Here is a 27,753-nt window from a genome sequence, read left to right on the forward strand (position 1 = left end):
AATAAAAGTTAATTTCCCTTGTGCCTGTTACACTGGCCCACTCACAATACCATAAAACAAATACAATATTGCCGTTCGAAGGAATATTTAATATTTAATTATATAATATAATAGGTTTCAGTTCTATGATATAATTCTATACAAATTTTCAATCAATAGGAAAGTGTAGTTCTTCCTTACTTACTAAAATTGATTAGAAAATCCAACGACCTTGAAATGTTTTCATATAAATTACAAATCAGACTAAAATGTCACAAGACACTTTCATTATTAGCAAATTACTTTAGTAAATGGTCACGCGAATATAATTTAATAATAAATAACACATAGTTGACAAGGGCCCAGAAATATAATATATATGAATATACATACATATAACTCTGATAATGTCTCAAGTCTGTGCTAAGGCCTCTTCACCCTTTAAGTTTAGAGATTATTTCACCAGAAATGAATCCGTCATAAGGCATGTTTCCTAACGAGATAAATTATACACCACCTGATACAGTTTTGCTTGTGGATTTGAATTTACGATAATCTGTTAATATCTCGACATATTTAGTAACTGAGCTGTCTCAGCTCCTCAACTATTATAATAGTTGTATGAAATGAGCTTTACACGTTTACAGTCGTGGCTGGTGGTCATTACAACATTTAATTTCAAGGAGTATGTAAGTACGATTATCTTCTTGTGAAGTACTAGTTAAATGAAACCTAGCGTTCCGTGCATGCAATATACAGTCACTTTTGTACAGCAGGGGTGTGTCAGAGCGTGGGTGGAAAATGACCCGTTAAAGACGTCACATTGTTTTTTGTACCGTTCGCAAAAACATTCTTACTATTATCAGGAAAAAGTTTTACCCGTAGATTAGCTCTGTACATTTTAATAAATAAAAAATCACGTCGATCTGTTTCTACGATTCAATCTTCAGGAATCACATGTTCAATAGCTGTCAGTTGTAACGAGTTCCCTCCGTGACGATGACGAGATGTAACCCTTGTAACTAGCATATCTCATAAAAATGTAACCTATCGATTGTCAATTATTTCGGTTACAGTTCCACCTTCTACAGACACTAATCAACTGCTAAAAACAACAAAATCGAGGAAAGTCCAGGCGCAGGACCAATGGTTATATGTGTTATCCTTGACAATGATCAAGGTCGGATTAACCAAGTTGGCGTCCCGAGGTAATGCTCGGTTTAGACATTATCTAGCTTTCTATACTATTTTTTTTTATTATAAACTAATTACTACGATCTTTTTTTACTAATATTATAAAGATATCACCCTATTTAAATAAGAATAATTTTTAGCGCTAAAAAAATTAATGGCTTTTTGCATGGTGTGTCTAGGGGTTGCCCACTACCTGTTGGATAAATGGGCTCGACGGCACGGATCTGAAACACTACTAGTTTTTACTAAGAGTTAATTGACACAAAAAACCAATAAAATTTACTGGCCCTTTCTCGAGTTTAAACCTTGGGCCTCAGAATATGTAGTTTAATAAGCTATACCCTTGATAGATAAGGTAGTCTAAAGAATAATAGTTATAATATAAAGTATATATTTTAACTAGTTTTTGACACATACATCACATAACATTGGTAATGTAAATAATATTTTTAACCCAGATTGAACTGTTACCTGTAATCTGTTCAGTATATTGTTAACCAAAGTGTACCAAATTTAACAATAATAGCAAGACAAGAAAATTATTATTACATTCACAGACAGCATACGTTTAATTTCAATTTATAATGTTTAAATAAGATCTTTAATGCAACCTACTTTAAATTTAGTCATTGTTAACCTGGTATCCTTTTTGGGTTATTCCCCTTAAAGATCTGCGATACAATTCAAGAAACAAAAAAAGACACGAAAAGACCATTTTGTATATTGTTTATCTGATAGCCAACATTTAGCTCAACTGTAAATATGACTTCACAGCGTCAATCAGCGTTTTACAAGATTCAATTAATTTTAAAGTTACCGCAGTTTTGGAACGTAGATTCTGGCGAGGACAGGCGAGTAATTCAGATCTTGCTCTTTTTCATGAATTAAATCTCATATTATTGTTAAATAAATACATGCATATTTACATTCGTAAGTACGTACTGAAGTCATCTACTAAAATCGTCTTATCCCTTTTCCATTTCATCAACACAATAATAACCTATTAAGTTTCACGTTAGGTACACAAATCAACTATATAAAATAAAATGCAATGATAATGTCGATCAGGAGATTGCATGACATATTCAAGTGCATAAATATGTGCAGACACATGTGCCCTCTCTATTCCCTTTTATAATCGATGGGTCGGCAAATAATACACGACTGCAAAGAGTTCAGGCGCAGGACCAACGGCTTTACGTGCTATCCGAGGCAGGTGAGCGTCCACACTTGTTATTTCCAGACTCCGTGCTGTATTTGAGAACACACAAGATATGGACCTGGGACTTGAACTCAGAACCCCGGGACCTATATACACACTAGTCGAATAAGACAGCCAAGTCAGTTCTAAAAATATATACATATATACGACCACAAATAATTACTCTATCCATTTATATCGTAATGAATAGTGTCCTGTATCTAGTATTGATTAAATGCTATTTTTCAGCGGTGGTCGGGCTTTTTGTATTCCCTTCGGGATGGACACCCACTCATCCTTCAATCGCCAAACATCAATACTATGTACTGATGAGTTCTGGTTCGAACGATGAATTGAGTAGTGTAATTATAGGAACTGTGATTGGTTGCGTATTGATGATGAAAGGAGTCATTAATTATTATTTATTATTCTTGCATTAACTGTGTTTATAGGTTAAGGTGACCAACATATGCCATCGGGTAGCCTATTCGCTTGTCCTCCTATTATTGATAATATTCGGTTTAGGTAGACGTGACACTTCATTTTGAAGGCAGTCAATATCAGACGCAAAGAAAAGTTGCCATCATATATTAAAAATTAAGACTTTGAATTGTTATAACAGTAATAATTACTTTTTGCAGTGTCTATAAGCGAAGGTTACAGTTATTGATCTGCCTTCTAAAAGAAATGATACATAACATTTTATTTTTTTGCTAACCGTACGCCGACCCATTTCGTGCTTACGATGGTTTCGTTTATTCAGGAGCAACGAGCGAAATGCGCAAATTTTACTTTGAATGTGTTTTGGGTCACTTTTGTCCTATTGTTATTTATTTTTGTTAACGGTTGACGTTGAGTATTCAACAATAGTATTTGCAGCATATGTAACGTCAATATTGAGTTTAAGTTCGTAACTTTACATAGTAAGTTTTGTTTTATACTACATATAATTTTAAGTTCACTCTGACTAAATTAAAGCTTATACATTATTAATGGACATATACAAGTTAACAACTAAAACGTTGTATATTAAGTAACGTTGTAGGATGACATTTAATCAAAGCCAAAAATCATTAGAAGCGTAGGACGAATTGTTTGGGATACCTGCCTCTGCGATGGTCATTGACCAAACACAAAGGAAAAATATCATAAAGAGGTCTCTAAAGGTATTCTGAAGGAAGAAACTCGAAATTCGCCGCAGAATACAATGACAATGTCAGAATATGATATGCGAAATTGACCGATACACTGAAGGATACATTGAAGGATACACGTATCAAATGGCCTATCAACGTCCATTGTCAATATTTCACGAGTGAGATACGAAGTGAATACTTACAAAATTGCACCACTGGTCACCTACCATTTACATTTTAAAACAAAACCAAGTAAAATATTTATCGTCAGGACTTAGATTTGGTGATAATAAAATACTTAATTACGAAAATTAATTCGAGTAAAGTACCGAAGTTCGTCAGTCTTAATTACTATGCCAAAGCGACACTGGGTATTTTACTTTTAAATTAGGCCCTAATTATTTAACGGAAGATCGTAGCTTAACCCATTTGCAGTTAGAAGGAACTTGGAAAAAAATACGGGGCCCGCAAAAATTAAAAAAAAATTGCTATTTTTAATATTGGAAAATGAGCCATCTGGTTGCAAGGGGATCACCACCGCAACGAACAAAGAACCACTTAATAAAAATAAACACAAATATAATATACATCGTAAAAAAAAGTATATTGACTTACAAGATTAAATCAACGAAATATGAGTTTTGAACCACGTTCATAACAAAAAATTACGTCAAGCTTGACGTAACGTAATTTTGAACAAGTTCAAAGACACGCTGTTTCATCTCCAACGACGACTTGATTTAACGCAAGCGATTAAAGGATTCTGCAGTTAATGTACCGAAAGGATAGCTTTAAGGAATTTGATTAGATATAATACTTTAATGTTAGCTTCTTAATATTATTATTACGATATAATCGTTGATACTTTTTGTTACGGTAGTACCTAATTACGGAATAATTGGTTATATTTGTAATGGAAAGCAGACGAGCAAACGGGTCGCCTGATGATAAATGATCATCACTGCCTTAAGCGTGTTGTTTCAGATCATTTGACGATAAGTGAAGCGGTGTATATTTTGTCGAACAAAACGTCTTACTTGCTGTGGCTGGCGGAGCATTAATGGTGGGGTTTTTTTATGATATCGGTAGGCGGACGAGCATGAGAGAGAGTAAGTGGTCACCACCGCCCATAGACAATGGCGTTGTAAGAAATATTATCCAATCCTTACATCACCAATGCGCCACCAACCTTGGGAACTAAGATGTTACGTCCCTTGTGCCTGTAGTTACACTGGCTCACTCACCCTTCAAACCGGAACACAACAATACTGAGTACTGCTGTTTGGCGGTAGAATATCTGATGAGTGGGTGATACCTACCCAGACGGTCTAACACAAAGCCCTACCACCAAGTAATTCTTTGTCCTGAACTATTTGCCGGAAACCGGAACACAACAATACTGAGTACTGCTGCTTGGCGGTAAAATATCTGATGAGTGGGTAGGTAACCTAGACGGGCTTGCACAAAGGCCTACCACCAAGTATGATTAATGTGTCAATACCAGTCTTAGTGCGGATGGGACTACTTCCCAGCTTATTTACTTATGTTCATGATCTGATAAATTTAAGAGTATTATTCTTTGGCAATCAATTTATTTAATTTTGACTATTTTGTCCCCAAGCAATTATATGGCACAAAAGGCTTGATTTTCATATTCTTAAGGCCAGAATAGGAGAGCTGAAGATCGAGCTCAATGACGTGCTATGAGAAAGGCCTATATGCAGCATTGAACTGACAGGAGAGTATTACATGAGTTCAGGTAACTGTGGTGTATCTGTTTATTTTATAAAGTGATATGGTTTATAACCTTACGTGTTTGATGTCTTAACGTCGTGTATGTCAACAACCGATTTTAACGATTTAAGAGTAATAAAGCCTTGTTTATTACTTGATATAGTGTTAAGTTAAATAGCTTACGACTCCATATAACTTTAAGATAATACTTTTATGGTGTATTTCATTTTATAGAGTTAAATGGTTTTGTATTAAATCCATATACAATATATAAAATAATGTATCTACCTAACTCTGCTAACTCTACTACTACTCTACTAACCTACCCAGACGAGATTGCTCAAAGCTTTACCACCAAGTAGAAATTTAATATTAAATAAAGGTTTACGATTTGATTTGATTTTAAATATGGATGAAATTTTGAAATCATGAACCGCTGGAGGATTTTTAGTAAGGTTCAAAACTGATTTTACTGACTGAAAATAGTATGAGGTCTTTCCTGTAACCTGAATTACGCTACCTAAATTTAAAGCCTAATGCTAAATTACAAATATTTTTTATAGTTTAAAAATAAATTTGTCCTTGATCATCTTTTATCGTATTACCTATTTCACTTAACATGAACGGTATTAAATACTTAATAGGTTTTTACACATAATAGACATTTGCGACGAGTGTCATGGAAAAAACTTTGCTACAGTACGCAGTACACAGTAAAAGTACTTTGAAATCATCAATGGGATCATCTATAGAAATTGACTGTCGAGAAGGATCACCAATAAAATTAAAACTTAAAACAATAACACACTGATCAATTTCTGTTAGAATTTCTTATAATGCATGTGCATGGGAGAGGGCGACCATTGTTGGTCTATTGGTCAGGTCAATATTCCTAGTAACTTTATAAAAATATCCAGCACTTTTGACAGAAATAAATTAATAGACTTTTCAGAAATAAATTAATAGAAATTTGACATATCTTGTTTCTAAATCTAACGAAGATTACTTTTAACGTTTACTTAGAAATTTGGCTCGACAATAAACTTCTTTAAAATCTCTGAATTAAAAATATCCTCTAATCTGTGTTATAAAGCTGGATTTAGTACAACTAAGCGCGATAATGACTAGAACCATCAGTTTTTAATAAACTTTTCGTATTTTATATAAGCTATGACTTTACGCTATGACCCTAAGAAGTTCAGAAGAATCATAAATGTCTACGAATATGGTATACTATAAAATCAACATGAATACTTAAAATTTAACGCTGATTAAACCGAAAGTATTACAAATGCGAAAATACTTGTCTGTGTGTGTTCCTCGGCCAAACCCAAAGCCAAACCCAGTGATATAGGCTACTTTTGTAGACATTACATCTGATGCACAAACCCTAAAACGTAATTGTTCTTCAGAAAAAAAGTTTCATGTAGATCCTTATTCAACCCGGGCGAACACGAGACGGGTAGTTAATTCCCTATAAAAAATGTTACCATGACAGTTTATCAATAAGATATATTATTGACGACGAGATGAGATCAACAGCCCTTAGCCCAGAAGCGAGACATGAGCGGCTGTTACTTCATTAATAAAAAGGTTGTTTACAATACTAATGAATGGATATCAAAGGTTCGTAATGAATTCTAATGTAAGTAGAAATGATAAAACAATGAGGATCGACCCTTTGTTATAAATACGTAATGCGTTCTCGCATCACGGTAGATTACTTTATTTCTTGGGTCACTTCTCAGCCTATTTCCATCCATGTGGACGAAGGGGTCTTACGGTTCATAAGACATTAGATAAATGCCAGAATAATGACGTGTACGTTTACGCATAACATTTATTAAATTATCATAGATAGGGCTTTGTGTAAGTCCGTCTGAGTAGGCATCCACTCATCACATATTCCACAGCATAACAAAAATATATTTTATACTTTGAAGTGTGAGGGAGCCAGTGTAACTACAGACACAAGGGACATAACATCTTATCTCCCATGGTTGGTGGCGCATTGGTGATGTAAGGAATGCTTAATAGCCAGCGAAAAAAAAAATGTCCTATGATTTACCATAGATAAAGTGTGTCCAATTTATGAATTAAAAAATCGTCACAAACGACTACTACTTTATTATTACAATTAAAATTTAAGAAAAATAATAGGGTACACAGATTATATTCTCAATTTTACGAATCAATCTTCCTTACAAAGGTCTATCCATTAAGGACGGTCTCAGTAAAGAGATCACAATAAAGCTTGAGGAGAAAAAGGTATCAAGTGAAATGTTATGTTGTGAACAGCTCTGCCTTATTGGCAACGGGCACCTGGGTGCAAGGAGTGTTCTAGCGATATCTCAACCTCAAAGAATACGGCTTTAAGACCTTCCAAAACCATATCGGCTAGGCGGCCTCAGGCCTGCTTTTTTTGCATCCGCTGCACCTTGGGTTAAGACGGGCCTGATGTGAAAGGCAATTCTACTCAAAATAACCACTACATAATACATAAGAAATTAGGCAATTACTTCACAGCTCTAAGGATTTTGTATCAGTCGGGTGTCTGTGCTGTGAAATAAACTCCACATCATCTTAACTGGGGAAGTTGTTGCCCAGAAGTGGGCTAATTACGTCTATTTACTAGTAGTAAATAAAACAGTAGTTTTGTTTGAATACGAAATATATTATTTGTTTATTCATTGATATAACGATAAGATATGAGTAAATAACTGAATTATATATTATTTATTGCTGAGCATATTCTGTAGTCTCTTATAAATAGAAGTAAAAATATAATAGCCTGTCATTGAGCAACGGCTGGGCTAAGGTTAGATGCTTATTCCACCAAGCTGTTCCAATGCTGATTGGCGGATAATGTCAATGCGTTGCAAACCAAGGGATCTAATTCACAAGACTGGGATTATACAGGCTTACTCATCTTTCAAACTGGAACAATGTATTGACATTGTTAAAATAAATCAGTCAGTATTGTGAAACAATTTTGTACCTAATAATTTCAAATATGCGAATACAATTTAACGAAGGCATTTGAAACAATAACAAAAAGTACGAAGCCGTAAGAAAACTAGTACTTTGTATTTACGTAAGCTGAAGTACCTATATATATAAATAATTGTATATAAAATACCTATATTAACCTCATTAAAAATTATGTCGGATGAACTAGTAAGGATTCCGTCCTTTATACAATATACATAATATAATAAACCTTCGGAGTTCGGCGTTTGCTTATAATTAGCAGTTATATACAATAAGTTAAAAAAAAACACAAACGAATTGAGAACCTCCTCCATTTTGAATTGATTAAAAACGAAATTTTAAATTTGAATTGTCTTTCGAATTATTTTAATTGAAATATATATTGTTACAGTGAAATATAAAATATAAATATACTATTCGACTTTAAAATTGATTAAATGTATAGGTAAGTACATTTATTACGACCAATAAACGTACATGTTTTTGATATTTATAAATGACATAATTCTACTGTGTTGATTGTTTTCACTTCGAACTGTTTAAATTAAATCGAATTTAAAAAAAAAAAGTTTATACTAACACGAAAGTTACAAAATTTTGGAATGTACGTATTTATGTATCGAAATTATACAGATAAAAAAAAATATAATAAAAACCGAGACATGAATTAACACCTTATTTCTGTTCAACTAAATTCAATATAACCTTGTACTAAACAAAAATCGTTTATATTTGACTGCCAATTACAAGCACCGCCCATCTTTTAATTGACCATTTCATTACTATAGGGCTATAAAATCAGCCTACAATTGCTAACTCAATAGACATACAAATACTGTTCGAACTATTAGCACTTCGGAACGTGACGGTCGACGATAAATGATAATACTAAGATAATCGTTCATACTAACCTTATCGTACGCTTACACAAACTCCAAGCAATACCCAAGCCACTTAAAACCTTCAATGTTTAAGCGATAACAAAAACAAGTTGTATAAGTATTGACAATGATAATTATTCACTGAATTGCAATATAATTTAATCGCGATCGCGTTTTTTTTCGCGCGCTTAAATCTTTAAGACGTGATCAACGCGCGATATGCGTCCGCAGACTGCGAGAATGAGAACGAGAAATAATCCAATGTATGTGGCAGGTGACCTGCGCCGCGCATGCGTGAAACACAAGGTCGTCCATGAAAAGTCGGCTTACAAGCGGCGATTTAATAAATCAGCTTTTTACCAATAAACAATTTTAATTCAAATATTATAAATTAGCATATTATAATTATTTACACCAATATAAAATTTTGAATACTTTGATTGCGTATCACTAAGTAAATACATAAATGCTAGATAATGTATAATATGTAAATAAATAATTCAAAGTTATAAATAGTTAACCCACAACTTACTTCTCTCTCATTTTATTGACAATTAATAATACATAACAAAAATAAATTTCAGTATTTTGTGGTATGGTTAAAAAATAAACGATGAAATAATTTCAACAAAAATATAATAAAATTTTAAAGTTTACAACAAAATTTTTATCTTCACAAAAAGTTTATGTATCGTAGTAAATCAGACTTATACATAGTGTAATTTGTAGTGGACTATGATTTATCGTATATGTTACGTTAACATATTCGCGTAGTTATATTTCATAATTTGTTTTGTTGTGAATAAATATTTAAATAAAACCTCTTACAATAAATAATTTAAGTCGTGATTCCTAAATTACCTGCAATGTATACAAGTAAAAATGAATATTTAACTTAAACTTGTACAGTTCCTTTAAAATGTTTAATAAATACACAATTATATTCAAAAACAACTGATTATACTAGTTTAGTAACTTCATAAACAAAAAATATCTTACAGATATAGAAAAACAAAAGAAAATATTATATATACCCTAAATTAATAAGAATAGATCCGTTAACCTTATGATTAAAAAAAATTCAAATTGTGATGTATATATCAAATGACATACACATTCTGTGGTTGAAGACTTAATTAAAGTTATTATATGAAAAACATAGATTCGACTAGTGATTATTAAATCAGTCTTAAAAATCACAATATGACGTAGGTACGTATCGTAGTGACACATTAATTGTCGCGTCGGTCTCGTCGCGTGTTCCGTAATTAGATCACAACGGAATCTGTTGAAAACACTAGGTGGCGCTTACAACGGTTTGAATGGACCTGCCATTGTTTTAAAGCGATCTTCTTTTCTTTAACAACTTTTTCGCGGGAGGAATTTCCATATCGTGGACATCGTTACAGTGTCGTTTCAATTCAGAGTATTTTCTGAATTTCGAACCGCAAATAAGACAATCAACAATCATTTTTCTAACGTTGTGTATCCTCCATTCGTGATCCCACTTCTCTTTCAGTGTTTTGAAATAATCGTGACAGAACCGGCATCTGAACCGTGACATTTCGCGCGTGTGGGCACATTTGACATGCTTGTTCAGCATCGATGGAAAATGGAACTCCTTATTGCAATAGAAGCACGGTATTGGCGAATTATTGTTATGATATTCCATGTGCTGTGTTATCATCTTCTTAGAGTTGAATTTCCGTTGGCAAAGATCGCACTGAAAGAACGTTGTGCCGTGGATCTTTTTGTGCTTGGAAAAATTACTGGAATCGCTGAAGGATTTGTCACAGAAGGTGCATTTGTATAGGGTGAGTTTAGCGTGCTCGCGTAAATGAGCCTTATATCTATCTACCTTAGTGAAGCTTTCGGCTTGACAGACCTCGCACTGTATAGTAAGGGTGCCGTTCTTGTTAACTGGTGTCTTTGCGAGAGTGCTTCTAATTACGTGCTCAATTAGGTGACGTTTCAAATCGCCCACTCGGTCGAATGTTTTCAAACAAACGTCACATGTCTAAAAAATTAATTAAAAAAAATTGAACTAAAATACATAATAGTTATATAAAAATTTTTATACAAGAAATAAAATATATATTTTTATTTTAAATATATTTAAAAAATATTTTTTTATTGAAACTGTTCAAACTATTAAAATTAACTTAATAATAAAAGAAAATAAAACAAACATAAAATATCAGAATTAGCAGGCTCTTTTTTAACTACACAGCAGTGACAGATTGAAAAAAAAAAAGGAAAACATTTTTCTGCCACCATTAAAATGGCTGGTGATCTGAACCTGACCCCATTGTAAATTGAGTGTTCAGGGTTATGAATCCAGGTTTTCTCACATATAAAATGTAATTAATCCAAAAAAGGGTATTTTTACTGAACATAGAACTAATAATTATATAATATTCTCAGAGATAAGATAACATTGTTATTAATAATTATTTAAAAATATTTAATGATAAGATCAAATTACCTTTTTATATCTCTTGTGTCTCCGTGCCTTCTTTGAATGAAGTAGGAATATCTTATTAGACATGACCTTGGCTATCACTGAATCTGCTTTCTTAATTTCATCTATTTTAGATGATTCATCAATATCAGAGTTGAAGATATAATCTTCGGGGGGTGGGGTTAAAGTATCACTCTCACTAATCAAATCTTCATCGAGAGAAAGAGTAAAATCTGTGTCACTGGTCTCTTTTATGTCTGTTTCTTTGTGACATACTTTATGGAGTTCCAATTCAGAATATTTGGACGCTGTATAATCACATAAGTCACAAATGAATACAAAATGTATTTTTGCCATATGAGTTTTTAACTCCTCAAAGTTAGAGTATGTTTTTGTACAGCAAGTACACTGGTGTTTCCTTTGATGTATCTTACGGTGGTTCCGTAAGGTGAATTTCGATGCGAATACCTTGTGGCACTTATTGCATTCTAGTTCTGGATCTCCATGGCCTAGACAATGGAGTTCAAACTTTTTCTGGTTTTTGAGCATTTTGCCACAATCTGTACACATAAATTTTACTTCGCTAACATTTTCCGTACCTAAAATCGGAATCTTTGGACTCTTGTGGCTGCCCACCATATGTTGCTTAAAAGTGGTTATTTGGTCAAATATCTGTTTACACTTATCACATTGGTATTTCTTTTGATTTGGTTGACTTTCTGTGAAACAAGTTTATTTTTAAATTAAAGTTTTTTATTATTTTACTATGGAAATTATTATGCATAAAATAGTATGAATTTAACATAAGTTGAGACAAAGTATACATTTGATGAACCTAAAACTGCTTACCGTATGAAAATGTAAGTAAATAAACAATAACAATTCAACTCACCTACGACAACTTCATTATCTTTTCCGCTATCAACACATTCTAAGGAAGGATCATTGACTGCAATTTTCTGTATTGTTTGACCATAGTGTGAGTCATGGCCCAAGTACAGTATTGTTTTCTGTTGTTTTGACAATGACTGAATGTCAGAGGACATTAGCTGTTTTAAGGCATCATTCTCACTTTGTATACCAATGTACTTAAGCTCCTCTCTAGCCTTATTTTCTTTCTCATTCATTATCTCTTCAGGTAGTTGAGATAGGAACACACCACATTCAAACTCATCGTCTTCATACAGATTTTGATCCACCGAAGCCGGTTGACCAGACTCATTGACTTGAAGTTTTCTGAACTTTTTGTGCTCAAATTCCTCCACTGGGGAGTACTGTATTGACTCTTTATAATTATACACATTCTGTGTTATATAAGTGTTGTGTTGTTCAACGGTTATATGACTCGAGTGAGACTGATGATAGACTGAATAATGTTCCTGAGATTCCACTGTGTCATAACTGTTATATACATATGGGCTCCTGGCTGGGTCGATCCATACTTGTGACTGGCTGTATGGAGGATATGTGCCTTGGTTACTCGCTTCGGTGACGATAATAGGAGCTGGGTTGGTATCATTGTTATCAGAGGAGTGGCTGTTTGAGTCAGCCTCGTGGATGTTCACGTCATAGTTGTCTATAAGTTTTACATTGCAGAAACCCGAATATATACACATCTCGTTACCCTCGGTATCCGGCGATGTTATATTTACGTCTATGAATACGTTGTCGGTTGCTTCGCAGTTAGTCTCCAATGTGGTGCACTTTTTAGGTATAAGTAATACTGGGTAAAGACCTTCGGAGTCCGTTATATAGATTTCCTCCTCCATTTTTTCGTATAAAACCTTTGTAAACAACAAAACGACATTACGATCAGATGTTTATAGTTTATTACGAAAAAAGGCGGTAATCAAATTACGAAAACATTCGGGTAAAATTAGTTAGAACTATTAAAATATTCTTACCACGTGTAAAGCGGGTGTCTTGAACGTTGTATATCGATTAAGGAACATCTGAAGGTATCATTTAAATATAAGTCATAGTTAAAATAATATCTACCCTCCAATATACCGCTGTTCAAAATTTTAATGTTAACTAAAATTGGTTCTAAATATACAATCGCCATAGTAGTCGTACATCGTTAAAATTAATTATTTTTATTGGCGCCAATACGGGACATTTTGTTTTAACTTAAATATATATATAGATTAACCAAAGTTAGTATAAAGTATATAATACGAACACTGAATGACTGTTTTCTTACTTCGCTAATATTTAATAATATTATTCTATAAATACATTTGGAAATTATACTAATCGTAATAGGTATAAACCTATTTATTATTAGTCGTAATAACTTTTATTTTTATCGTTATTAAACATTATTATAGATTAAAATAATTATGTTTTCTTTAATCTGTAAATTTTAATACGCAAGGTTGTAAAGTTCAAGATATAGTGTGCATTGTACATTTACTATTACTACTATGATTCAATATTTTTTATTTTTTTCATTATCGGTCCGAGACAACAACGCATAAGTAATAATGAAAGTCAACGGAGGTAAAGTTTAATTAACTCTTAATCATTATCGAATGGATAATCAATAATAATGTTTCATATAAATACTAGGCAATGAAAAAATAGGTCACAAACCGTTTTCTATTGAAACATACAAACATGTTTACCAAATTAACTATTACTTTTGTGATCCTTTTCCAAGCCACGAGTGGTAAATGCTTTACAAAAAATTATATATTTTTTTAGTATTTATATGTTTAAAAAGAATTATTGTTTTAAATATATATTAATACAAATTTCAGGACATCCTCTTGAATCAGTGCAGCCTCAGTATGATGTTAAAAAATTTTTGACATCTCGTATAGTGGGCGGGCAAGACGCCCCCGAAGGTTACGGGAAGTACATGGTAGCGCTCGTGAGTGGATATTACGTGAAGGCATTAGTGTGCGGCGGATCCATCATCAGTACACGATATGTATTGAGCGCTGCCCACTGCATCGAACCCTTTGTTCACTGGGAAGGGTTGTTGCCGTGAGTTTTGGGAAATATTAGTTTTAAGTAACGCCTGTAAGAATTAAATAACTATGCGTATTTCATGATGATTGCTACAATCTTGTATTTTACAGTAATTTCGAGGGAGTAATCGGTTCGCCCCACTGGAATTCGTCACAATATATAAAGTTTTCTGATTATGATATCCATCCCCATTGGGACTGGGGTATCCTGAAAAATGACATAGGCGTCCTTAAAACTACTGAGAAGATCGTGTACAGCGAGCGCGTCGGTCCCATAGCTCTGAATTTCGGGTGGATAAATGGCGGCGTAAAGAGCTTAGTCACAGGGTGGGGCCGTGTTGAGGTAAGAGTACAGTTTCCTTCTCGACAGGGATACAACATCCCAGATTATTTTTCGCTTAGGTTCATGTGTAAGGAATGGCTTCCACTTTATTCAATTGGTGAAGATGACCAGTTACCAGACAACCCATTTTCTAGACTTATTTTTTGTAAGAGTGCAGAAGAGCCGTCGATATATTTGAAAATATTTAAATAAGCAATTCGATTAATATATCAATTTTGGTTTAAGGCCTGGGGTGATATCCCGTATCATCTGCAAATGTTACACGTGAACACGGTCTCTGGTCCACAATGTATCAAGGCTTGGAAGGAGGCCTCCATCAACGTCGGCTGGACACCTCCGGTCTACCCTGAGATTGAGATATGTACGCTGCACTCCGTCGGACATGGCATGTGCAATGTGAGATATGCAACTTTTTCTCTTTATTTATTGTAATATGTATATATTGTCTTTAGGCTATTACTTAAAAACAATATATACTAAGGTCTAATGCCTACTTCTGTCCGCAGGGTGACTCTGGCAGCCCCCTGGTGACGTTAGATTTGCGACAAGTGGGAATCGTATCATGGGGTTTGGCCTGCGCGCATGGAGTTCCAGACGTATTCGTTCGGATAAGTGCCTACAAATACTACCTAGCGAAGTACCTTTGAAAACAACTTGCAGAATAGCACGACATTACTGTTGAGTGAACTGTGACCGGATTAGTGTTAACAACTAACTACAAAGGATTGTTTGAGAAATCGTTCAAAAACCAATGAAACTTAAGTTATTGTTGTCTGTTGTTTTTATTTATTGTTTATTATTATTGATTTCCATGAAAACAAAAATAAAATCTTTATTGTGAAAATGAACGCTGACTTTTATTCTTGTATTGTTCAACCGTCTGGATTAAACTTTGTGCATTGTTATTGGATCATACCTGTGGTTTAGGATATCGTACTAACATCGTGCACTAGATCGCACCGAGTCATGACAGAAAATAATATTTGATGGTTTTTTACAAATAAGCTATATGCTGAAAATAATTTAAAGCTAAAAATATCATGAAAACTACTTAGGGCATTAGAAGTTACAGAGACAGGCAAAATTAAATTTGATGCAGGCAAGGTAAGAACTTAATATAAAAGGGAATATTATAAGTCCAGGCTCTTAATATTCAAGTAAATACCATTAATAGACTTCATGCCTCACCCAGTGACAGCCTATGTTTACTTTTCCGAAGCGTTACGTTCGAAAATGAGGTAGAATTTTCCTTTGAAAAAAAAAAAAAAAAACAGCGAATTTATGGAATTATTGAGAAAAAATTACTATCAATGTAATTTGGCTTTGAGTTTGGCTTCTCATTTAGATGACAATTTTAATAATTGTGTAGAATTTGGCCATTATCCAGTTCTGTTGAAATTACTAAGAGTAATTCTATTATTTCAGATCGATGATAAAAATGTCCTAACCTAACCAATTAAAGAACATTGTCAATTTTATCAGTATTAAGTAAAATATCAGAAAAAAAAACATATTAATCAATTAGGCATAGAACAGGCTATTACATTCCCAACAGTTCGATTTTCCTCAGGGTCGTTTTAGGAGTACTACTGCTGAGGGTGCTATTGGAGTTTATTATAAACGCTTCAGTTTGTGTTAGGTATGATATTCTTTTGAGAAAAACTTAAAAACTATAGAACCAAAGGCTCTGCGTTAGAATCATTTGCTACGTACCTAACAAGTGTTATTTTTATGTATAAAATAAATGTATTGATTTATTTTTACATTGACGGAAAACAACATACATTTAGTCGTTTAGGCCTCATTCATTTAGGCCTCATTTAGGCCTCAGTGAGACCGTGGTTGCATGCCATGGGCGATCCCGTTGCATCACCACTCGGCGGCATGATGGAAATGGTGGAACCCGAGGATGGTTTTACTGAGTAGTATAGGGCATTAGGCCCTGGTACGGGCCTTATACCCGCATCAGTAGTAAAACGACCTTGAGTAAAATCAAACTTATGTGAATGTAATAGCCTTTTCGAGTTCAAATATAATAATAATTGATTAAACATGTTTTTTTTATAAATATTTTACTTAATACTGGTAAAGTTAAAATAGTTCTATAGTCGTTCGGGTCATTTCTATCACAGAACTGAAATAATTGAATTACTTTAAGTGATTTCAATAGATCTGGATAATGACCAAATTCTACACATTTATTAAAGATGAGAACAAAATGGAAGGAATATAGACAATTACATTGATAATCATTTGTACTGGAAAAAAAACAGTGATTAATGGAATTATCCATTAATCGCTGGTTTTTTTAAAAATTTAATGATATAAAATTGCTTACTATTTCGTAATATGTTCAAAGGAAAATTCAACCTCATCTTTGAGAACGTAACGCTTCGGGAAAGTAAACTTAGGGTGTCATTAGGTGAAGAATTATGTCTTTAAGAATTAAGTTTTAGTGGTATTTACTGGAATATTAGAGAAATACTCTTAGAATTCATTGGAGTCTTCACTTATAATATTCCCTTTTATATTAAGGTCTTGCCTTGCCCTGCATCAAATTTAATTTTGTCCTAAGTAGTTTTCATGTTATTTTTAGCTTTAAATTATTTTCAGCATATAGCTAATTTGTAAAAAACCATCAAATATTATTTTCTGTCACGACTCGGTGCGATCTAGTGCACGATGTTAGAACGATATCCTAAACCACAGGTATGATCCAATAACAATGCACAAAGTTTAATCCAGACGGTTGAACAATACAAGAATAAAAGTCAGCGTTCATTTTCACAATAAAGATTTTATTTTTGTTTTAATGGAAATCAATAATAATAAACAATAAATAAAAACAACAGACAACAATAAATTCAGTTTCATTGGTTTTTGAACGATTTCTCAAACAATCCTTTGTTGTTAGTTGTTAACACTAATCCGGTCACAGTTCACTCAACAATAATATCGTGCTAATCTTCAAGTTGTTTTCAAAGGTACTTCGCTAGGTAGTATTTGTAGGCACTTATCCGAACGAATACGTCTGGAACTCCATGCGCGCAGGCCAAACCCCATGATACGATACCCACTTGTCGCAAATCTAACGTCACCAGGGGGCTGCCAGAGTCACCCTGCGGACAGAAGTAGGCATTAGACCTTAGTATATATTGTCTTTAGGTAATAGCCTAAAGACAATATATACATATTACAATAAATAAAGAGAAAAAGTTGCATATCTCACATTGCACATGCCATGTCCGACGGAGTGCAGCGTACATATCTCAATCTCAGGGTAGACCGGAGGTGTCCAGCCGACGTTGATGGAGGCCTCCTTCCAAGCCTTGATACATTGTGGACCAGAGACCGTGTTCACGTGTAACATTTGCAGATGATACGGGATATCACCCCAGGCCTTAAACCAAAATTGATATATTAATCGAATTGCTTATTTAAATATTTTCAAATATATCGACGGCTCTTCTGCACTCTTACAAAAAATAAGTCTAGAAAATGGGTTGTCTGGTAACTGGTCATCTTCACCAATTGAATAAAGTGGAAGCCATTCCTTACACATGAACCTAAGCGAAAAATAATCTGGGATGTTGTATCCCTGTCGAGAAGGAAACTGTACTCTTACCTCAACACGGCCCCACCCTGTGACTAAGCTCTTTACGCCGCCATTTATCCACCCGAAATTCAGAGCTATGGGACCGACGCGCTCGCTGTACACGATCTTCTCAGTAGTTTTAAGGACGCCTATGTCATTTTTCAGGATACCCCAGTCCCAATGGGGATGGATATCATAATCAGAAAACTTTATATATTGTGACGAATTCCAGTGGGGCGAACCGATTACTCCCTCGAAATTACTGTAAAATACAAGATTGTAGCAATCATCATGAAATACGCATAGTTATTTAATTCTTACAGGCGTTACTTAAAACTAATATTTCCCAAAACTCACGGCAACAACCCTTCCCAGTGAACAAAGGGTTCGATGCAGTGGGCAGCGCTCAATACATATCGTGTACTGATGATGGATCCGCCGCACACTAATGCCTTCACGTAATATCCACTCACGAGCGCTACCATGTACTTCCCGTAACCTTCGGGGGCGTCTTGCCCGCCCACTATACGAGATGTCAAAAAGTTTTTAACATCATACTGAGGCTGCACTGATTCAAGAGGATGTCCTGAAATTTGTATTAATATATATTTAAAACAATAATTCTTTTTAAACATATAAATACTAAAAAAATATATAATTTTTTGTAAAGCATTTACCACTCGTGGCTTGGAAAAGGATCACAAAAGTAAGAGCTAATTTGGTAAACATGTTTGTATGTTTCAATGGAAAACGGTTTGTGCCGTATTTTTTAATTGCCTAGTATTTATATGAAACATTATTATTGATTATCCATTCGATAATGATTAAGAGTTAATTAAACTTTACCTCCGTTGACTTTCATTATTACTTATGCGTTGTTGTCTCGGACCGATAATACAAATAAACAAAAATTTTAACAAAAAAAAACGACTTTTAAAAAGATACTATTCCAAAACAATTTTTAATATGCACTAAAAAGTAAAAAAATAATCGCGTATTCTTCTACAACTTAATATTCAATTTACTTTTTCTACTCATCAATACATAGGTACGATTTATGAATTTACCACGCAGGAAGGTAGATAGGTACCTACTCACTTTAAATCTAACTTAACACATATCTATGAGGAACAAACAATGATCAAAATATTTTTTAGAGTTCTCCTAAGTTAAATGAAATGAAAAATATTAGACTACTTAAAAGTCGATTTACGATAATATAATGTAGATACAATTATTGTTAGTTTTGGAGTCGGTGTCAGTCAAGAAAATACTACAATATACATAAATACCAATACCTAATTAGTTATATAATTAATTATATACAAGCAGAAAATAAAACCAGCGATTTATAGAATTATTGAGTAAAAATGATTATCAATGTAAGTTAGCTGTGGATTTGGCTTCTCATTTAGATCTCATCTTTAATAAATGTGTATACTGTGATATTTTTTCAGATCTGTTGAAATTAAGTAGGTATATTAATTACATTTTTTAAGCCCGGTGATAAAAATGTCTCAGACAACTATAGAACAATCTCAATTTTACCAGTATTAAGTAAAATATTAGAAAAAATAATGCTTAATCAATTATTATTATATTTGTACTCGAACAGGCATTACATTCTCAACAGTTCGATTTCACTCAGAGCCGTTTTATTACTGCTGAAGGTGTATCCTTTATCGAGCATGTTTTTCATGCGTTCAGAGTTCACAAAATGCTATTTCAGGTTTTTGTGACTTATCAAAAGCTTTCGATAGTGATAAGCATAATATTATTTTAGCAAAACTTATTTCTAAGATAATTTAATACCTACGTTAATAAAAAAGTTATGAAGGTTGTTATCAACGGGGCAGAATCAAATAGCTTTCGGTTGCAAATGGGTGTACAACAGGGTTCAATTTTAGGAGCTCTATTGTTTTTAATATATGTAAACGATTTACCTTATTTTGTTAATAGCACTTGCGACATTGTATTGTTTGCAAATGATGCATCACTTGTTTTAAACCTGACAAAAAGATAAACAGCGATGACGTCTTATGGTCTGTCTCAGGTTCTTCGATGGTTTGACAGAAATAATATAGTCCTAAATATAAGAAATGGTAAATATATGTTATTTGCCCTGCCAAATGAAAAATTATACAAGAATTCCAATAATCAAGGTATCCGACACAGGACGGATTGAGAACAATTATTGTGATTACTAACATCATTATAAATCTGGTCATTTAAAAATAGCAACTATGCGCGTTTCTTGTCGTTTCTTCTCGCTGAAGACTGCTTTCCAAAAGAGAGGTAGAGTTGAAATATTGACGATTGAAAATGCGTCATTGTAAGGTTTTCTTGAATAAAATACATTAGATTTGACTTTATTTGAAAAAAGGTCGAATCAACCGTTGAAGAATGAGGATTATATATTTTTTTGGCCTCTTTTTGGGTAAAAATTAGATTGTAATGATTATAAACAATCAGGGTGGAAGTTATTGGCCAACAAAGAAAATGATAAATTAAATCCGGTGTATTGGATACATAGAACGATTTCAATTTTAAATGAAAGACTTAGCAGTTCAGGTACTTCTAATTTATTAATGACCCTACGAGGATTACTCTATACTTAGCCTCTCCTAAGGGATTGCGGGATAGATAAAAACGGTTTTGAGAGATGCAGGCATTAAAACAACTTCAAGAAGCATACGTTCCATTGTTGCTTCGAGCAATTGGATTAACAATTTTTCCCTTGGTGGTATTATGGCTCGAGGAAACTGGAGATCAGCTACCACTTTCAAAAATTTCTATCGGCCTGAAGTTTTATCTTTTTTGAAGAGTAAACCACGCTTCGCTTTTTAATCCTTCGCGTTGAAGTCATTAAGGAGTAATATCTACATTAAAAATTTACGCAAGAATTTTCACAACTTAATCATCTTACAGTTATAAGGAAATTGTTTTCAAATATTTATATATTAACTTTTCAAATTAAAAACTTACGAGTATATGCTTATTAATTCGTAAATTATTTTTATTTTAATCACATTGGCATCTTTTTACCAGGCGATATCAAATAAGTCTCATTATTTAAGCTACTTAATCGTTTTACCTGAAATAAAACGCATATTAAACCTTATTAGAAGCCTAGCTTCTATTTCTGCCTGGTGCATAATGCTAACGAGGAAATCGCTGCCTATCACCAGCGCTTCCTTCCAGGCCTGATGAAAAGGTAAGGTAGTGCGAAAGAGACATACATACCCGGGTAGACAGTGAGGTAAATTATGACGGGAAACGGATCTACCTATATCATTATTAAAGCTTCTAATAAAACGGTCAAGTGGTTTAATATGTACATATGTATACATATGCGATTATTTGTTACGGTACAATCATTGTCGTTTTTATTCAAACAGACATTAGGTAGTAATTTAATTTATTTTTTTTTAGCCTCTAAGGACCTTGAAACTATGACTAACAACTTTATCATTAGTAGGGATTAACATAATTATTATACAAGCTCATCGTTTTATCTGAGTGACAATATAAACGCAAGGTTTTTTAAAGTTCAAGATGTATTGTGAATTTCCATGTTTTCTGTATTATCGGTCTGAGACAACAACGCATAAGTAATAATGAAAGTCAACGGAGGTAAAGTTTAATTAACTCTTAATCATTATCGAATTGATAATCAATTATAATGTTTCATATAAATACTAGGCAATTAAAAAATACGGCACAAACCGTTTTCCATTGAAACATACAAACATGTTTACCAAATTAGCTTTTACTTTTGTGATCCTTTTCCAAGCCACGAGTGGTAAATGCTTTACAAAAAATATATTTGTTTAGTATATGTATGTAAAAAGAATTATTATTTTAAATATATGTTAATACAAATTTCAGGACATCCTCTTGAATCAGCGCAGCCTCAGTATGATGTTAAAAACTTTTTGACATCTCGTATAGTGGGCGGGCAAGACGCCCCCGAAGGTTACGGGAAGTACATGGTAGCGCTCGTGAGTGGATATTACGTGAAGGCATTAGTGTGCGGCGGATCCATCATCAGTACACGATATGTATTGAGCGCTGCCCACTGTATCGAACCCTTTGTTATCTGGGGAGAGTTATTGCCGTGAGTATTGTCAAATTTACAGTTCAAATAACGCCTGTAAGAAAAGCTTAGCACAGCATCTTAGGTAATATTCATTGCTGCAATTTATATTTTACAGACAATTCAGGGGAGTAATCGGTTCGCACCACTGGAATTCGTCACAATATATAAAGTTTTCTGATCATGATATCCATCCCCATTGGGACTGGGGTACCCTGAAAAATGACATTGGCGTCCTTAAAACTACTGAGAAGATCGTGTACAGCGAACGTGTCGGTCCCATAGCTCTGAATTTCCGGTGGGTAAATGGTGGGGTAAAGAGCCGTGTCTTGGGGTGGGGCCGTATTGAGGTAAGGATAAAATTAATACCACATAGTAGTAACGGACTTCAAGGCAACATCATCTTAGATGATTTGCCGCTAATTGACGGTGTATGGAATGTCCAATTCAAATAAACGGTAGCAATTATAGGTTCTCTTTTCTCATTTTCAAAAATACTTTTATGAGCAATAGATGTCACTGATATATATATTTTATTTTAAGGTCTGGGGTGATATCCCTTACCAGCTGCAAATGTTACACGTGAACACAATCTCTGGTAAACAATGTATCGAGGCTTGGAACCAAGTCGCGGGCTCGAAACCTCCGTACCAACCCGAGGTTGAGATATGTACGCTCCACTCGGTTGGACATGGCATGTGTCATGTGAGTTTCTTTAAAATATCACCCATAAAATCAAAATGTCGTTAAATATTTTCTTCACTGTCCCTCTGCTTTACGAAACCAAGGATTCTTCTGAACTTCGTTCATATTTATAATTTAAGCTATGTTATATATCATACATAAAAATACACATTCACTCAAATAATTCATCAAATCTTATACCAAATTGTAATCTATAAAAGATATAAACTTAAGATACAAGCTTATTGTTTTTAAAATTTGGTGTAGTGTCATAAGAGGAGGTGAACTATAATATTTATAATGACAATTTATTCCGGACTAGGCTCATATAGGATAGACGAGTTATCTGAATTATCAAGTTTGGAATTGGCACTATTAACCTTTTTGCACAAATGTTTTGCAAACAGTGCGGGCAAGTGCAACACCGCACAGTGCAAGACAAGACCAAAACTAATTTTATCTAATACAAGTTTGGGCTTGGAATTTCTCAACAGACTATAAAAACAAAAATCAATTATTGTTTCATATCTTTAGGTAATATCTTGTGCCTGTTACTGTTTACAGGGTGACTCTGGCAGCGCCCTGGTGACGTTACACGACGTTAAACAAGTGGGCATCGTGTCATGGGGACTCCCTTGCGCACAAGGAATTCCAGACGTATACACTAGGATAAGTGCCTATATCCACTACCTGGCAAAATATCTTTAAAACCGGATTAGTCTTAATAGAAATAAGATCAACTTAAATATATTTACATAAATGAAAATTAAAATAATTGTATGTTTTCTGTACAAAGTAATGCTGACTTTTGTTTCATTTTGCTTATGATACTTATGGTGATGAGTGTGCCACTAGACAAATTCGTCTACGTCATTGATTTTACGAGAGATTAGCGACTTGGATGAGAGATATAATAGCACTCATGTGTTTATGCGAACAAGAATGTACTCTCATAATGCAATGTCACGGTAAACTCAAGGCGACCAAAGAGGCAAAGGACCAGCTTTATATGATTTTCTAGGCACGAGGAGCTTAACCTTAACTTCAGACCGAGTACCTTAGATCGCCTGTAGTAATCATCGTTAGTATAGACCATCATTTGCTAGCGGTTATTACCACCGCTTACATTTGCGCTGTAAGAAATATTCACCAAACATTACATCACGAATGCGCAGCCAACCTTGGCAAGTAAGATTTAACGCCCCTTGAGCCTAGAGAGACAAACTTAAGTGTATTAAGATTCAACATTTAGAAAAGGGTAGCATAGAAACAAAAAAGAAACCGTAACATAAATTAACAATTTATTACAAATGAACATACGACAGTAGAACGACGATCGCCAAATGTAAATAAAACGTGGAACTCTATCACAGTTTCAAATATAACCGTTGAGTTCTCACGTAATTAGTTGTCGTTTATAATTCATTTCATGCTCGGTAGCGATCGGAAATATTTCGACGACAGTAGTATCAATTACATGAATTTTTGTATCATTTATATTATTTTTTTGGCCAAGCAGAATCGGAGCAGCATGATGGAACCTTAAAGTTCCTCAACAATGCTTAAGGTCTTGCTTATTGTACCTACACGAGTGGGAATTTGACATTCACGAGTTGTATATAAATTTAATGAGATAATACGCAGCCTACTCTAAAGCACAACAACCATCCGGGTGCAATCTGCAAGGCGATCTGAAAAAGTTTGTTAAGAGGCATTTGGGAGGCCAATGGTCGAAGGTGAACATCATCGATGAGGCCCCCGCAACACACGGCGTCCGAGTTTTTTGAACCCACTTTAATATGGATTAAGACGGTCCTGATAATGCATTTTCAATCCAGCCTTTGTATGCGCTAAGCCTCACATATACATCGGGAACTCCTCGTGCACACGCGTATCCCCAGGACACTATTCCGATTTGCTCATTGTTGTTTTTTCGAACGAGAGCACTGCCGGAGTCTCCCTGTAACCAATTTATGTAAATTGACATAATTATTGAATTCAAAATTGTCATAATGCATTATTGACTCATCAATTTTAAAGTTAGAAAATAACACAGGAGTCGGTTAGTACCTTTCATGAAGGTATTAACTGTCTCCTATGTTTAATCTATTTTTTGAATATCATATTATTTGCAGTGCAATATATTGTAATGGAGAAATGACTAAATAAAAAGGATTTTATAAAATACTAGTACTACTGCCTATAGCAATAAAGCAGCAATCACATTATGCTGGCATTGAATTTATTGGAGAGCTCCCTTGGCTGACTCCGAAACTCATCGTCAGGGGTTTATGATATTATATATATTAATATGTGATTTAGTTATTCCCGAACATACATAAAAAAATTAGGAAGAGGAGAAATTGTAATAGATTAAAATTCCTCCTCCTTTTTTAAAGTAAGTTAAGAAACATGTAGCAACGACTGCGTTCATGGTTCTGTTATCAATGGAGACTAAAATCAGACGAGCGAGCTCCGTGGGTTACGTTTTTCGATGATGAAAACGACTTCGTGCCTGTTTGCTCGGACTCACTCGCTTTATAACGGATCAGGATATTTGGTTCCTACTCTAAGGAGTTTAACAAACTTCTATAACCTTACACAACCGTAAACTTGTTTTCTAAAATTTATATATACATATTTACAACATTTATTTGCAAGTAATCTCTCATCTAACAAAGCTTTTGTTTTTTTTTTTAATTTAAATACTCTTACATTACATACTCCTTTTCCGCGAGTGCTGAAAGCACACAGCTCTAATTCCGGATCGTATTTGGCAAATTGTTCAGCGACACTTATATTGTAGTTGAGAGCCTTCGAGCACTCGTCTCCGTCGACGGTCGTAACGAACAGCACCAACAAACGATTAGACAAAGGACCACCTACCTGAAAAATTAATTACATTTTATTAGTCTGCTCATATGTTTTTTCTGAGCATTTCGGAATCCGATTAGAGATTAATTTAATACCAACCAAAGATTATTTAATATTATTAAAAAATCTTTGGTTAAAAAAAAATATTGGCTTTTTCAAATTTTCTGTTGAAAATGATATAGTTTTAATTTTAATAAACCTGGACCCACCAACCTCGTTCTAGTGGTGTAAAGGTAAATTACACCACTATTTTTTTCTATTTTCATTATTGCAGAAATATTGTTTAAAAAATTAAAATTTAAATATTCCCCTACTTACTACTATTCTACCCCATCCAGCTACCCGTGAAGCGATATCACCAATGATGTAATCGAAGTTCAAGGACACCGGCTGTATCCTGTCAGTTAAAGGCATAATATCGCCTGTGACTAAGATGCCGATATCGTTCTTGACAGTAAACGAGTTCCAATTCTCGTGGGTAATGTTTCTGGCCACGCTAAAAGACCTACCACCAATATTCCACCGATTTGTACCAACAGCTACTCGCAAGAAACTGTAAGTTCAATGGAATACAATTTAAAAATTCTAAGTTTTTATCAGTATAGTATTCCATGTATGAGACCACATTTCAATAAATACCAGTAGTAAGTTCAAGACAATTTTTTGTTGTCCTGGATTTACTAATGAATTATTCAAAAGATTCATAACATAAAATTCTGAGTTAAGTATTTGACTTAGGATTCAAGGTAAAGGATATTAAGGTATATGCATTCTACTAGTTTCCAAATGACAAATATTTAGGCTTTAATCTATGTACTTTTTGTTTTATGTCTCTAATATATGTACCAAATATTTATGCAAACATTTTAAACTAACAAAAAGAATATTTTTTATAGATAGACGATTCGTTTTTTTTGGAAATTAAATATAAAAATTACTCACATGGAAAGACTACCTCTTCTATAAACAGAGTCGATACAGTGAGCAGCTGTCAGCACATGCCTTGTGGTGATAACTGATCCTCCACATATGAGAAATCTGATAAAGATGCCAGTTCTCAAGGCCACCATATAAGGAATGCTTCCCTCAGCCGCTACTGATCCTCCAACGACTCGATTGTTTGCATCCAATTGCGAATTTTGAAATGAAGCAGCTAAACGAAAATTTATAGTACCTTAAACTTACTGTTTGCCGATACTTACACTTTGCCTTTCATAGTGTAACACACTTCTGATTTAAATTAATATGAAAAATTCAACTATCGAGTTGTCATTATTTAAATATTTATAATTCCTCTCAATTACTATTGGAGTCGATGTTTATTTCTAAAAAGCCGTGCCTTGTTTTTGTCGACAATGACTAAGGAACAAACATAAAAAACGTAAATGAAAATCTAAAACAAATGGTAACATCCAATAACTTGGCGAATTTTATTCCAAATAATGTTCCAATTCCAATAAATGATTCAGCCGAACTGATAAAATTAGACGACTTATTTGAATTTTAGTCAATTAATATGAAAATGTAAACCTACTTACCATTGCTACTAACGAGACAAACTAAAAAGATCAAATATTTCAAGTACATTTTCGTTAACTTTTAACGTAAC

General features: G+C 33.8%; 6 protein-coding genes across 8 annotated transcripts in view; 2 read left to right on the top strand and 4 right to left on the bottom strand.

Annotated features, from left to right (window-relative positions):
- Norpa (no receptor potential A) overlaps positions 1–9,357 on the bottom strand; it is an 82,760-nt gene extending 73,403 nt beyond the window's left edge. For both annotated transcript variants that reach the window (XM_026642238.2, XM_026642236.2), the window contains exon 1: positions 9,147–9,357. The gene's annotated coding sequence lies outside the window, so the exon portion shown is untranslated. The remainder of the gene's footprint in view (positions 1–9,146) is intronic.
- Positions 9,358–10,450: 1,093 nt separating this feature from the next.
- LOC113402115 (PR domain zinc finger protein 5-like) lies at positions 10,451–13,565 on the bottom strand. Of its 2 annotated transcripts, XM_064217189.1 has the most exons (4): positions 13,482–13,565; positions 12,470–13,361; positions 11,602–12,296; positions 10,451–11,133 (listed from the first exon to the last, which is right to left on the bottom strand). In XM_064217189.1, the coding sequence occupies exons 1-4, from the start codon at positions 13,527–13,529 to the stop codon at positions 10,456–10,458; spliced, it is 2,313 nt and encodes a 770-aa protein (XP_064073259.1). In that variant the 5' UTR covers positions 13,530–13,565; the 3' UTR covers positions 10,451–10,455. The 2 variants fall into 2 exon arrangements, with proteins under 2 accessions (XP_064073259.1, XP_064073260.1); XM_064217190.1 differs by lacking the exon at positions 13,482–13,565 and having other exon boundaries at positions 12,470–13,373.
- On the top strand, positions 10,812–23,984 carry LOC113402790 (chymotrypsin-2-like). The gene is made up of 5 exons (XM_064217191.1): positions 10,812–10,930; positions 22,379–22,607; positions 22,705–22,936; positions 23,130–23,291; positions 23,835–23,984. The coding sequence occupies exons 2-5, from the start codon at positions 22,480–22,482 to the stop codon at positions 23,976–23,978; spliced, it is 666 nt and encodes a 221-aa protein (XP_064073261.1). The 5' UTR covers positions 10,812–10,930; positions 22,379–22,479; the 3' UTR covers positions 23,979–23,984.
- LOC135193660 (chymotrypsin-2-like) lies at positions 14,064–15,642 on the top strand. Its single transcript, XM_064217194.1, has 5 exons — positions 14,064–14,079; positions 14,340–14,568; positions 14,664–14,895; positions 15,121–15,291; positions 15,402–15,642. Exons 1-5 carry the CDS (start codon positions 14,064–14,066, stop codon positions 15,540–15,542), a joined length of 789 nt encoding a protein of 262 aa, XP_064073264.1. The 3' UTR covers positions 15,543–15,642.
- LOC135193661 (chymotrypsin-2-like) lies at positions 17,774–19,352 on the bottom strand. Its single transcript, XM_064217195.1, has 5 exons — positions 19,337–19,352; positions 18,848–19,076; positions 18,521–18,752; positions 18,125–18,295; positions 17,774–18,014 (listed from the first exon to the last, which is right to left on the bottom strand). The coding sequence occupies exons 1-5, from the start codon at positions 19,350–19,352 to the stop codon at positions 17,874–17,876; spliced, it is 789 nt and encodes a 262-aa protein (XP_064073265.1). The 3' UTR covers positions 17,774–17,873.
- Positions 23,985–24,873: 889 nt separating the features above from the next.
- Positions 24,874–27,753, bottom strand: LOC113402804 (chymotrypsin-2-like). Its single transcript, XM_026643133.2, has 5 exons — positions 27,683–27,753; positions 27,087–27,297; positions 26,463–26,697; positions 25,986–26,156; positions 24,874–25,230 (listed from the first exon to the last, which is right to left on the bottom strand). Exons 1-5 carry the CDS (start codon positions 27,729–27,731, stop codon positions 25,075–25,077), a joined length of 822 nt encoding a protein of 273 aa, XP_026498918.2. The 5' UTR covers positions 27,732–27,753; the 3' UTR covers positions 24,874–25,074.

Source organism: Vanessa tameamea, chromosome 15 (assembly GCF_037043105.1).
Source record: "Vanessa tameamea isolate UH-Manoa-2023 chromosome 15, ilVanTame1 primary haplotype, whole genome shotgun sequence".
NCBI lineage: Eukaryota > Metazoa > Arthropoda > Insecta > Lepidoptera > Nymphalidae > Vanessa > Vanessa tameamea.

Coding starts and splice junctions, on each gene's coding strand:
- LOC113402115 (XM_064217189.1), bottom strand. CDS start 13,529: ATGTTCCTTAATCGATATACAACGTTCAAGACACCCGCTTTACACGTG. Junction 12,297..12,469: donor AGATAATGAAGTTGTCGTAG/GTGAGTTGAATT, acceptor CTTGTTTCACAG/AAAGTCAACCAAATCAAAAG. Junction 11,134..11,601: donor GACACAAGAGATATAAAAAG/GTAATTTGATCT, acceptor TTAATTTTTTAG/ACATGTGACGTTTGTTTGAA.
- LOC135193660 (XM_064217194.1), top strand. Junction 14,569..14,663: donor CACTGGGAAGGGTTGTTGCC/GTGAGTTTTGGG, acceptor TGTATTTTACAG/TAATTTCGAGGGAGTAATCG. Junction 15,292..15,401: donor TCGGACATGGCATGTGCAAT/GTGAGATATGCA, acceptor TTCTGTCCGCAG/GGTGACTCTGGCAGCCCCCT.
- LOC135193661 (XM_064217195.1), bottom strand. Junction 18,296..18,520: donor CAGGGTGGGGCCGTGTTGAG/GTAAGAGTACAG, acceptor TTTTGGTTTAAG/GCCTGGGGTGATATCCCGTA. Junction 18,015..18,124: donor TCGGACATGGCATGTGCAAT/GTGAGATATGCA, acceptor TTCTGTCCGCAG/GGTGACTCTGGCAGCCCCCT.
- LOC113402790 (XM_064217191.1), top strand. CDS start 22,480: ATGGTAGCGCTCGTGAGTGGATATTACGTGAAGGCATTAGTGTGCGGC. Junction 22,608..22,704: donor ATCTGGGGAGAGTTATTGCC/GTGAGTATTGTC, acceptor TATATTTTACAG/ACAATTCAGGGGAGTAATCG. Junction 23,292..23,834: donor TTGGACATGGCATGTGTCAT/GTGAGTTTCTTT, acceptor TACTGTTTACAG/GGTGACTCTGGCAGCGCCCT.
- LOC113402804 (XM_026643133.2), bottom strand. CDS start 27,731: ATGTACTTGAAATATTTGATCTTTTTAGTTTGTCTCGTTAGTAGCAAT. Junction 26,698..27,086: donor AGAAGAGGTAGTCTTTCCAT/GTGAGTAATTTT, acceptor TTGAACTTACAG/TTTCTTGCGAGTAGCTGTTG. Junction 26,157..26,462: donor CTGGATGGGGTAGAATAGTA/GTAAGTAGGGGA, acceptor TTAATTTTTCAG/GTAGGTGGTCCTTTGTCTAA.